Source organism: Platichthys flesus, chromosome 12, assembly GCF_949316205.1.
Source record: "Platichthys flesus chromosome 12, fPlaFle2.1, whole genome shotgun sequence".
In the NCBI taxonomy this organism is placed as follows: Eukaryota; Metazoa; Chordata; class Actinopteri; order Pleuronectiformes; family Pleuronectidae; genus Platichthys; species Platichthys flesus.
The window spans coordinates 17,563,022-17,575,130 of NC_084956.1; the positions used below are offsets into that span (position 1 = coordinate 17,563,022).

Here is a 12,109-nt window from a genome sequence, read left to right on the forward strand (position 1 = left end):
TTCATTAAAAGTTTTTATTTCAAAGAGATTTCTTGGCCATTCAATCATCACAATTGTCTCCAAAGCATGAATGAGTCATTGCTGGAAAAGCCCTTGTCTTCTTTGCACAGGGATAAGTTTTTACATCCTGTCACAGGCTGCAGTATTAAAGGATGAATGGATGGATAGTAGGAGCTTCAACCGTTAGTGGGGGGGCGGGTTACGGTCTGTCTTCTGTCATCAGTCTTACAACCAGGCAAATGATTAAAAGATGGAGGGGAAAAAAATCCCTGCACATGTAATAACCTACATACATTCATGTCTCATCTCTTTTATAACCGTAAGTAAAAACACAGTTTCACAAAGAAAAAAAAGACTCACAAATGAAGTGTCTAATAAACACAAATGGTTAAATTACACCAACAAGGTTGACGAGCCACCATTCAACACTAAGCTTCTGATATAACGCATCTCTTCAACATTAATAGTGGAGCATTCCCCTTCGTTACTCATTCATAAAAAGGAAAAGTTACGTATTGCACAAACATGGAAGTCATTTCATGGAAACACAATTTCAACAAGCAATATTAGGAAAGCACATGAAATACAGACAAGGTCCTTTTGGTGTGATAGTATGCTTTGTTAGGTTATTAGCCTTAAGTGAAGGTGTATATCCACATTCATACAGAGACCTCCCTCACAGGGGATATCTGTTTGCTTTTCGCATGAGGACACGCGCATCTCACATTAGAATATCGTGAAATCTCTGACAAAGTATTGTGTTTTATTGAACATACTTTAAAGAAGTTGGACATTTCTGGATTGTAAATACCTTTTTTGACTGATTTTAAGAAATATTTGAATATTTTGAAAAGTGCGGCTAATAAATCTAGAACATTACCTAATACAATTTTTATTAACTTTTCCACGACATTCAATTTTTTTTAGATGCACCCGTGTATTTAAGAACACTTTATTAAATGCCTGAACATTCTGGATTAATGGAAAAAACAGTGACCCTGTTAGAATGTGTTTCAGTGGATGAATCTTTTGCATTGAGTAGAAACTGAGGTAGATTGAATTAGGAGACAAATGATTAAAACAATGTAGCACAGAGGCAGACTGCAGATTACTACTACTGCTAATTGCTAATAAACAGTCGACCACGGCCTTCAATCCAGTCTGATAAAACATTTTAACTTTCATTCATGTCCATTACAAGCCAACTGCTGTGAGGAAGTCTGAGAACAATTAATAATTAAAATAAGTGGCTGATGTTTTCCTGCTGTGGTTATTATTTCTTTTTTGAATATTGCATAATGACTTTAAAAGCTACAACTATCGAAATCTTTCTCCCTGTATCTAAAATCCACATGCTATATTCCAGAGATAATGTGATGAGGATAACAAAAAGCCTGAGTCATAACTCCACATGCAGAGCCAGTCTAGAGCAGTGCACCAGATGTCCCGCTAGAGGGCAGCACAGCGTTTCTAACAAGCTTTCAGTGGCCTCTGTTTTTGTTGAGTCATCACAGACTTTAGAAGCGGGGAGGGTGAGCTGAAATGTTCTGGAGTTTGTAATAAAAACGGAATGGTGTCATGGTGAAATCACTGTAGATTGTGAGAGATAGATGCATTTAACAAAAGTTACCATTGAAATGAGTATTAGAAACATAAAACAACTCACACTCTTCCACGACAGTGAGTTAATCAAGTAAAATGACAAAATCGTGTTTGGAATCTGTCACTTCTCTGTACTGTTAATGGACAGTGTTACAACGATTTGCCCCAAATGAAGATGGCTTGTGCTTCACAGATGTTTACAGGTGTTTTCATGTGTTGTAGGTGTGCAAGATAAGGCAACTGTTGAGTGATAACTCTGAGCTCTTGGGGGAGAGGCGAGCATGCAGTCGGGCATCGGGGGCCCGATCCTGTTTCAGTGAGCTTTGCCGTTGCCGTTCATGTGGCTGGTGCTTGTCTTGGGCACCTCTGTGCTGTAGAGACAGTCCAGGAAGCCTTGGGAGATCTCTGTCACCATGGATCTGTCTGGGATGGACTGGGCCATGCCATAGATCGCTCCCTGAAACAGCAGGAGGACATGACTGAGCTCACAAGCGCACAGTTTAGATAACAGCAGATAATCATGGTCTATAGGTGTGGAACTGCACACCTCACTTCGCCTCAGGGCTTGTAAACATGAAGTTTAATATTACCTTTGAGTGAGTGAGTTAGCTGTGGGCTACAACACGACACCCAACTTGTTTACATATTGTCAAGTGCAAAGCAGCAGAACTATGCTGAATTACTGTAGATCTTCATGTCTGCAGTAATAGACATGGATGTACAGTTTGAGACGATTAATGGACATTCTAGATGCTGATATTCTCAGAAAGTGTAGGTCACCGTTAGTAAAAATAAAACAAGGGAAAACAGAGTTTCTTCAATATAACGAGACACTCTTTGTTTTATGGAAGGAAAAACCTGGTTAATGTGAACTAGTTTTTTTGGTGCAGGACTTTACGCTCCATGGGGTTTGTTTTTATTTCGGATATTCAGTTGAAGGTATTGTTTCATTCAGCGTTGCGCTCCAAACAAACTGGAAGGCACAATGCAGGTTTGTGTCTCTAGGGTGGAGTTTCCACCCCATTTAAAACTGACACCCAACAACAACACATGCACATGGTGGAAAAACGAAATTCCACTTTTACCAACAGCTACTGTTTAAGTTTGGCCTCATTTATACTATAGATGCGAAATGTTAAACACAAACAAAAGAATATTCTCTACTTTGGGCTCAGTCCAGTTAAAAATGATGTGTTTTTTGAACTGTAGAACTGGAAACTGTACTTTACATGGACAGTAGGTATGAATTTGTCCACCATGTGACACACGTACACACCCATAAAGGCTTTATCTCTTGGCCTAATTTTCTCATCAGATAATAGCCGATGGGCTCACAGATTATTGTTATGAAAATGTTAAAGTTCACCAGCTCTGACAGAGAGCTATACAGGGTAATAATTAAATAAATACCAATGTACTAAACTTGTGCACCATATCAGATACTCTGGTACTGTTAAATTAATCCAATACAACTGCTTTGCACCTTCAACAGTATTCAGTTGTCGTCTATCACTGATATGTTAATTCAGTTTTAGCTCTAAGTTAACAGTTACTAATTTTGTTGTATAAATTATATTCTAACATTCTGACTCCCTCATGTATGTCACCAGGACGGCCTAAAAAAAGAGACTCCTTTCAATATAATATAATTCACACATTTCTGACAATGTCAACAACAAATGAACATTATCAACTTGGGATCTAAATTGGTCGGGTGTGGAATCAGAGATATCTCACCATTCCTGTGGTTTTCTCTTTGGGGTTCTTCAGGATGATGGCGACCTGCTCCTTGACATCACGAATAAAATTATCTGCGACCTCCCCATTTGTGTGCAGAACTGTGCAACAAATGTGGATACTGGGAAAGATGAGCACGTACAGTTGTTAGTTGGTACCAGTGAATGTATTTATCACACCAATAAATCTGTAAAAAAGACTATCATTTGTTTTCCATGTACCTGGATGGGTACTGCAGTGTGTTCAGATTCCAGCCCTTCGTCGTCAGTGCGTTAGACAGACGAAAGATATCAAAAACATCCGAGCCTATCGCCACCACTGACACCTCTGGGTTCCCAAACACAAACACGCCGTCTATCTTGCAGATTCTGTCAAGATGGGGAAAAAAATTCCGCAAATGAAAGTTATGTAAATTAAAAAAAACGTGATAAAGATGAATCAGGGTTTCAGAATTTCTTGTATTGGGTCGATCTGAGCGTCTTACCCTGCTGTGATTTTGCGAGCTGTGCTGATGATTTTCTTGGTGGCGTCTAAGTATCCATCCTCTCCCATGTGCATCATGGTCGCCCAGCAGGCGGCGATGATGCCTCCTGGCCTGGAGCCCGCTATCGAGGGCGAGGCGTAGATTCCGCCCTGCCAGTCCGGAGCTACGAAGTACTGGTAATGGCGGTACTTTTTCTCGCTGTACAGGATCACTGAGGAACCTTTAGGGGCGTAGCCATACTGGAGAGAAAAGTCACACGTATATACACAATGCAGCATTAAAATAACTACAGAAAATATGGCTTGGAGCCAAGGAGATTACACATGACTTCAATGAGTACTGATTTACACATGGTACAATGTCTACAGTCAGAGTTTGTTGTTATATATCTTAATCTTCTTTAAATAAAATCTGTTTATTAGTTTTAAAACAGGAATAAAGAGCAACTCCTTACCTTGTGGGTGTCTGCAGAGATGCTGGTAACACCCTTTAACCTGAAGTCGAACGGGGCGAGAGGATAACCAGCCTTGGCCATGAAGACAATGAGGAAACCTCCGAGGCACGCGTCAACATGCAGCGGGAGGTTGTAGCGTTCCGCCAGCTGCAAAACAGCGAAGGAAATTGTCAGGAGATGCGATTTCCCTTTCTTCAGTTAGAAGCCCATTCAGAGGGAACACGTTTCACTGCTGACCTTGGCTACTTCCTCAACAGGATCCATGATTCCATGAGGAAACTGCGGCGCTGAGCACACGAGCATTGCCGTGTTCTTGTTGATGGCTCTCTTCATGGCCTTGAAAGAGAAGGAACAATAAGGGAGGAACTGGTGTCTAAGAATAGCACAGCGTCTGTTTCAATGCCGTTTTCTCACCTTCACGTCTACTTTCATTGTTTTTTTGTCGAGGGGAACGTGAACCAGCTTCATCCCAAAGTAATGTGCCGCTTTGTTAAAGGCCGCGTGGACGCTCACAGGTGCAAGGCTGCAGAGGTTTGATCAAAACAGGAAAATACTATTAGAACTTCTGTGGGAAATACAGTTGAAAGCTAGCCTCGACACAGGCCAGTAACTGATACAGCTCATCTTACATTTCAGGGTATTTGACACCTCGCTCATACGCCATGTCTCTGTACGCCTTGCAGGCCATCAGTATGCTCTCAGTTCCCCCTGAAGTGACCTGAACAAAGCAGAGGTAAATATAAGTTAAATGAAGTCCATGTTTAACTGGCTTGTGCATTTTGTATATAAGCGGTGTCTCAATTCAGAGGCTGCATCTTTCTTAGGCTGCATTTGAAGACTGACTGCCTCACAACAGCGCGACCAGGCTCTCCCTGAATCAAAGGCTCCAACAGGTAGACCCTTCCTGGCCCAACCTATCCCGGGAGTCAATGCACTTCGGTGACAAACCCTTTTTCAAAGAGGTAATGGCACCGGAGAGCAATGATATGTGTGATGCTAAGTATCACACAACCTAACAGCTAATGGTACACATGTTAAAAAACCAAGGTGCTGTAAAACTTCCACATCATGTTCTACTTTAGCTCTGTTGTTAGCGAGGGCGGCACGAGCTAGTGATTTCCTCTTTAGAGCAGACCGCCTCCAGGTGGTACTCTGAAGGATGCAGCCCCTGAATTGAGACACAGCTTTCTGTGTGGTGACTTACAGTTCCACAGGACTCAGGTCCGCCCTGGAAAAGCGTGCAGGCCATTCGAACAACCTCGGCCTCCATCTTTCTAACGCCTGGAAATATGTCTGGGTGAAGTGGATTGCTCCATGCAAAATCTCCATATACCTTGAAGCAAAAGAAAAAATACACAGGTTTGCATAAATATGGTTACAGACACAAACAAGGTTGTTAATCACATATAAGTCGTTAATCACTTATAAAAAAAAACTAACTGTAAACAACACCAGCGTTTTCAGATTTGCCCCTGAATATTCAGGCTTCAGAATGTCAAAGTCCAGAAAGAAATACAAAGATGCAAACCTTCACAAGGAGTTTGGTCAGGGTTTCATCGCCCCAGTACACTGCCCCCGAAACACATCCCTTCTCCCACGGCACCTCATCTGCAACGACACACAATCTGTTCAGGAATCACTGGGTTTCATAATACTCCGTAAACACAATGAACTAGGCACAAGCAATATTTAAACACGCCTGCAAATCATATCTTCCTGTTAATCAGGAGCAATCTGTAGTAACAGATTTTGAGGACATTCATTTTAGATAGAATGATCTAAAATTGTGTTATTGTCCATTTTGTGTGTTTTATTTGTTTGTTTGTGTTGCTCTGCTTTCCTTCCATTATTTTTGATGATGTGCGTCATTTGAATGGAAGCTGAATAATATCAATTAAAACTTCCATCCATCCATCTATACCCCTTATCCTGAAGCTTGAGCTAATCCCAGCGGAAATTAGCCGTGAGGTGGGGTACACCCTGGACAGGTCGCCAGCGTATCGCAGGGCCAACATACAGAAACCAACAACCATTCACATTTAAATCTACGGTCAAATTAAAGTCTCCAATCCGCAGAAATCTGGAGAAAACCCACACAAACACGGGGGAAACATGTAAACTCCACGCAAAAAGGATTTGAACCAGGAACCTTTTTGCAACAGAGCTGCCCCGATAAAAACTTAAACGACAAAACAAATCACTGGTTTTCTCAAAAAAGTTCAGATGAGAAAGACCTTCTGAACACTGGGATCTAAAAAAAATCTCCTCCTCCTTCAAATTGGCACAAGAACAGATGAGAAACTCTTTGGGGACTCGGCTCTGAAGTTAATGAACCATCAGGCGAAGCCGGGGAAAGAGGGAGGACTTACTCAGAGTCTCGTACTCTCTGATTTTGTCCAGCACTTGGCTCTGAGAGAGGCCTTTGGACGGCAACTGTTTAGTGTAGCTCATCCCGTTCTTCAAAGTGCACAGGCTGGCAGACATGTCGTCCAAAGCCTTGTTCAGCTGACCCTGAATCTGTAACAGAGAGAAGAGGGCAGAGTTAGTTCAAAGTAATGTCCCATTTTGTGAGTTGTGAGGTCGCTGTGTGTTCAATTGCTTTGAAGTCGGACAGAAGAAATGGAGGCTGTGAAAATAAATTGACATGTACTCGTGTGTTAAGAGCATTTAAACATCCCAACTCTCTAATGAATGCATAATAACAAAGAGCAAAAAACAGGATTCAGATGATACAGACATAAATAATCTAAAATGTGCAATTAACCATAAAAACGTCTGTCTTGGCTAAATAGTTGTGTTAGGAGCTAGTGAGAGATGGATGTGCAATTTGCAAGTGCCAAAAGTGAAATTTGACATTGAAAGCTACTACTTAGAGCCCAGTTTAAAATATTTTTGTAAGTGATGACATCAGAAACTTGGCAACCCAACATTTCGAGTGGTTGATCTGACTTGTTGCATTCACATGAATTTTCCCCATTGAGGAAAACTCCTTTTTCAGATTCTACGACACCCCGCGCAAAATCAGACTGAGCATGACAACGTGTCCTACGTGCTAGCAACACAATTTTTGATAAAGCCAGAGAGTGAGTTCTTCACTGCTGACATGATGACCAGAAGTAACCGAGTGTTATCACCAGTACGTGATGCAAAGTGTGCCAAAGGTCTAAAACTACCCCCCCCCCGCCTGCTGCAAACACTCATCCAAGAGTGACTCATGAAGACGGAGACAGAGTCAGTGCACATCTGCTGGGGGAAAAGGAGGAACGGCCGAACCGCTGAAACTCACCGCTCCGCCAACGAAGGGTATTTTTCTGATGAGTCGAAAGCACTTCTTCTTGATTCGCGACACGAGACCTATCAGACAAAAAAAAAAAAGAGTCAAATAAGCAGCTGTGGGGAAACACACGCAACCACAGATATTAATCAGCTGACTGTGAGCTGTAACCACAAGTCGTGACATGGAGAAGTGCATTGACACATTTTATTCTGCCCTGACACACGCACACAGGGCCAGTTCCCTCCATTCTGACCAAAGCTCCGTTGCTAAGAGCTGAAGTGCAATGGGCCGAGACGGCCTCGTTGCCGAGGAATTCAACTATTGATCGATTGATAGCGGATCGAGAAAGTCTTGTTGATTGAGGGTATTTCTCAGTCACGCAACCTAGAGGGACAAGTCCAGTACCAGAGGAAAACTTCAACTAAAAAAGGTTTTCATGGGAAAAAACAATTCACCTAAGTGCTCAGACATCAGAGGTTAAACCTGATGTCAACAGTGCAGTGAATCTGACTGCAAATTACTGTATGACTCAGTGAAAGCCTCGTGATCATGGTCTCTGTAGCTTGAGGAGATTTTTGTCTCCTTTCATGTGTGACTCAGCAGACCCCACTCTGTGCCTGTGTACCACCTACTTTCTTGCTGGAAGAGGAAGCCTTTGACCCAGACAGCTCCCAGCGTGGAGATGACGGTCACCCCGATGATCTGCCACGGCTCCAGGTCGGCGCAGTGAGAGTTGACGTGCCGCCGGCCCTCCTCCAGGTAGAGCAGGACCATCTCCTTGTACACCTCCAAGGCACTCTGAACAGAGAGGCACACAAGTGTCACGGTTACTGCAGGCTGCTCCAAAGTGACTGTCACGGTTAAGTTTCACAGGAGAAGTTTGACCTCTAACAATAAAACTGATCATTCAACAAATAGAAAGGACGAAAAAGTAGAAACTATTTCTACAAATACATCTGTCACGTGTTTTCCCATGTCATTATGGGGAAGTGGTCACTGTGTGGATGAAAGTGAGTCATTTTTTTACGCCATCATGACCATTTATTTTTTTAATTATGCAACGATTCAATTTCAATGATTTTATTGTGAGAAACCTTCGAGACAAGACGCCTGATTCAAGTTACAGCTTTTCACATGACCCTGTGTATCTCTGAGCAGATATAAGGAAGTTTAATTAGAGTGATGAAACAGAATGGTACTTGTGTAAAATAACCCGAAACCGAAACCGTGGTACTTACATCGTCGGACATGGTCAGACCTACAGAGCTCAGTTCCCTCCTCACACTAACACAGCCGGCAGCTCTTCAGACCGTCAGGAGAACACACCGTCGTTCTCTGTTCTCCAGGTGAGAGTGAGATAACGCCCTCAGCTAACTGCTCACTATCACTGGGCTCCTCCCAGAGCTTAAAGCCAGAAAACAACACGTGCCGCCAGCCGGCTGAGGGGATGTTTTGCAATCATCTATCATGACCAGACAAGAGAGGAAGTTCGTCTTATAATACACAACAGCTATGCCGTACTCAGGAGGCTGATCACCTGATACATGCTGCAATATTTCACAAAGAGTGTTTCAGCCTGAGTTTGATCATACTGAGCCTAAATAGAAATGACATCTGGATGCTATTTCATAAGTAAAGCTGAATTATCTTTTCATTATCTCTGCACTGTGTGCTTTTTACAACACAATAACAGGCAGTGTGATAGCAGCGAGACCTGTTCCTTCCACCTCAGCCACTATCAGATGGAAGAAAGCTTAGGGTTCAAAAGTCGACATCTTAAGTAATCGCTGTAAGTGCTGCATAACAGTGCAATTATCAATATTATATATTATAATATCATATTATAGTGAGCTAAGACATGTTTGTGCAGAGCAACTTCATGATGATTTTGTTTTGTAAATTAATTTGTAACGGAGGGCTGGATGTGAGACACAGGAGTCCACCCCCCATCTGCCCAGAATGAAACGTTCATACCAGTGCCTTGGTTTAACGTGTTCTCATACAGGTTTGACAAGATCAGCTGCATAGAAACGAGAACAACCATATGCCATTTACCTGCAGGAGGGGAGGCCTGACCTGAGTTTTCACAGCAGGAATTATTTACAAATAAAAGCCCCCCGTCTTTGATCGCTGCCACGCGTCGGCCAATGAAACGAGTTTACATGGGGGTTCTCGAAATGTCTTGTCTGCCCCCCCCCCTTTGAGTTCCAGACCTCGTTCTTCTATCCCACACATGTTCCATGTCTATGCCTCCAGGTTCCACCCACCCTTGTCCTGTCCTCAGGATAACTTAAACCCGTTCCACACAAAAGACCCTCGTAACAGTATTGTCCTGCTCAGTGGACGCCCATTCCTTCGCGCCCCCTCATACAACATTTGGCTATTCTGTAAGGAGAGCTGCTGTTGTCCACAGAGGAGGTCATGTTCCCATGGAAATGTACTGGGTGTGACTGTGAGGTAGCTGCTGCTCCTGGATACATCAGGGGAAAACAGAGGGCGAGCACCACAACACCCACGGCGGCAAATAGTCAAAGAGAGAGATCATTCAGGAGGGAATAATTATCTCCACCGAGGCGGTTATGTCTACGTCTGCCTTTGTTAGTTAGTTTGAAGGTTAACGTGAAAACTAATAAACCGATTTCCATGAAATTTTGTGGAGGGGCGGGGTATCACCCAAGTAAATACTGATTACATTTGCTTCTGAACTAAACCTAATACACTGCAAGTTTTATAGAGAAAATTCAGACCAACACAACACAAGACAAGTGCAAAGAAGATCCAAATTACATAGCATTCAGCTAAATAGGTCATTTTAATGCTATGATTTCCTAAGCAGGTATAAAAGCAATCTAAAGTTTAAAAAAAAGATGCAAAAGAATAAATAGAAATGTGTGGTACATATATTAATGCTTTTGTAATATTTATAATTTATTATGCCCTGTGATTTAACCATCTTTCTACTTTGTAAAGTTGTGTTGGCTCAAAGATGAAGAATTTCATTCCTGCCAATGATCTGGATCTGAATCAGGTGGTAGATGCAGGAAGTTTATTTTACTGACTGAGATTTATGAGTGTGAAAATTGGTGCAGATCCAAATGGAAATCCAATTCAAATGTGGTTTCATAAGTAGACTGCTGATAAGGAGCCTTGTTTGTTTGTAAGTTAGCAGAATTGCCTGATAACTATTGAGCTGATTACCACGAAACGTGTTGGAAGGATGTGGTGAGGGTCAGGGAAGAATCCATAAAACCTTGGTGTAGATTCAGGACCTTCTTACCACTTCATTACAACTCTAAGGTAACATTGTGTTTTTCAGCACTTTCACAGATTTACCAGAGAACACTTCATGGATCTAGACGAAGAAAAAACAGGCCTCTTTAGGGAATTGATAGGTGTGGAATTCGTTCCTGCCTGGTTGAATCTAAAGCTGCTGTTGGACCATGTGCACTTCTGAGTGCCATTCTGGTTACAGCCGTGGTGTCTGGAAAGGTTTTCTTGAACTGCCGGCAGAGTCTCTTTATCAGGGTTTCTGCTGACTTTATACCTTATACTAGGGGGCCAGCCGGAGAAAGTCCACAGAAAGTCCGGAGGCTCTCACTTGGACAACTGTGTTGCCACATGTGCTGCCTCCAGAGAGACCCCTGGGGATCTCCGGAGTTCAGTGGATGTCTGAGAGCAGCTCCTGACTCATGACAGCGTCAGGCTTAAGGTTCATCTTGTATCATTGTGTCTCAGAAAACTACTTTTTTCATCAGTCTGATGACTTCATGTCTACTTATCAACAAAAGTTGATTGTGCGTCAGAAGGTGGGGTTACTATTCATTTACTCCATAAAACCTATATGACCAAATCTGCACTACAAGGATCCCAGCTGGAAGGAAAGAGGGAGAAATGGAGAATGGATGGACTGAAGAGTTGCAACACCCAGAACACTTGTTATTCGATCTTCCTTTTTATAATAAAAAGTGGATTGTGTAGCTTTAGAGGGAAAACCCCACAAAGCAGTGTGATCACTGATTTGTATTGAGCTTCCTGCTGGTTTGTGTTGAACAGGATCTCTATTTTAAACTGCGAGTGGTGCAATAAACAAAAGGAAGGAGCTGTACTCGTTTCTAAAAGGAAGGTACACAGAAACTGACCTATGGTAAATGTCGCGTGAAGCTCCACAGAGGCAGCAGCGTCACCTTCTTGTGTTGTTATTGTGTAAAGTGTAAAGTGTGTGACTCCAGTGGTCAGTGTGGATGTAGGTGAGGTGTTGTTAAGCTGGGATAACACGGACCAGTGAGTGTGGACAACATGAGACACTTCACTTCCCTGCTGATAAACATGTCCTCTCCTCTCCCAGCTCCTCTCCCAGCTCCCCTGTCACCTCCTCCCTGGGAGAACAGACCCTCACTCACCCAGTAATCCATGGCGTCGAGCTGAGCTCCGTCAGAAACGTCTGTTTGTCGTGTGCTCCTCGGTGAAGTCACCTCCTGCTGCCCGGAGCCTCCAGTCCTCTCATGCTGCTAACACACAAACACACACACACACACATACACACACATACACACAC

General features: G+C 42.8%; 1 protein-coding gene across 2 annotated transcripts; it reads right to left on the minus strand.

The window, feature by feature from the left end:
• Positions 1-12,109, minus strand: sgpl1 (sphingosine-1-phosphate lyase 1). Of its 2 annotated transcripts, none has more exons than XM_062401686.1 (14): positions 11,955-12,109; positions 8,187-8,352; positions 7,564-7,631; positions 6,647-6,794; positions 5,806-5,885; positions 5,482-5,610; positions 4,907-4,995; positions 4,692-4,800; positions 4,515-4,613; positions 4,278-4,424; positions 3,824-4,062; positions 3,561-3,707; positions 3,340-3,460; positions 1-2,059 (listed from the first exon to the last, which is right to left on the minus strand). In XM_062401686.1, the coding sequence occupies exons 1-14, from the start codon at positions 11,964-11,966 to the stop codon at positions 1,916-1,918; spliced, it is 1,698 nt and encodes a 565-aa protein (XP_062257670.1). In that variant the 5' UTR covers positions 11,967-12,109; the 3' UTR covers positions 1-1,915. The 2 variants fall into 2 exon arrangements, with proteins under 2 accessions (XP_062257670.1, XP_062257672.1); XM_062401688.1 differs by lacking the exon at positions 11,955-12,109 and adding an exon at positions 8,793-8,908.